A 301-nucleotide genomic window follows, 5' to 3' on the forward strand; every position below is an offset into this window, starting at 1 on the left:
TTGGCGCTGGTGTACTTGGTGACGGCCTTGGTGCCCTCGGACACGGCGTGCTTGGCCAGCTCCCCGGGCAGCAGCAGGCGCACGGCCGTCTGCACCTCGCGGGACGTGATGGTCGAGCGCTTGTTGTAATGCGCCAGGCGGGACGCCTCGCCCGCGATGCGCTCGAAGATGTCGTTGACGAACGAGTTCATGATGCCCATGGCCTTGGACGAGATGCCCGTGTCGGGGTGCACCTGCTTCAGCACCTTGTACACGTACACCGAGTAGCTCTCCTTGCGGCTGCGCTTGCGCTTCTTGCCGT

At 64.8% G+C, this 301-nt stretch overlaps 1 protein-coding gene across 1 annotated transcript; it reads right to left on the bottom strand.

Annotated features, from left to right (window-relative positions):
• Window positions 1-4: 4 nt before the first annotated feature.
• On the bottom strand, window positions 5-296 carry LOC145718542 (histone H2B type 1-K; the record flags this gene model as incomplete). The annotated part of the gene is made up of 1 exon (XM_081810039.1): window positions 5-296. A coding segment is annotated over one exon (292 nt), but the record flags the coding sequence as incomplete, so codon positions are not given.
• Between the last annotated feature and the right edge of the window lie 5 nt (window positions 297-301).

This window comes from Leptonychotes weddellii, unplaced genomic scaffold (genome assembly GCF_054177405.1).
Source record: "Leptonychotes weddellii isolate Sample4059 unplaced genomic scaffold, ASM5417740v2 HiC_scaffold_171831, whole genome shotgun sequence".
Taxonomy (NCBI): Eukaryota; Metazoa; Chordata; class Mammalia; order Carnivora; family Phocidae; genus Leptonychotes; species Leptonychotes weddellii.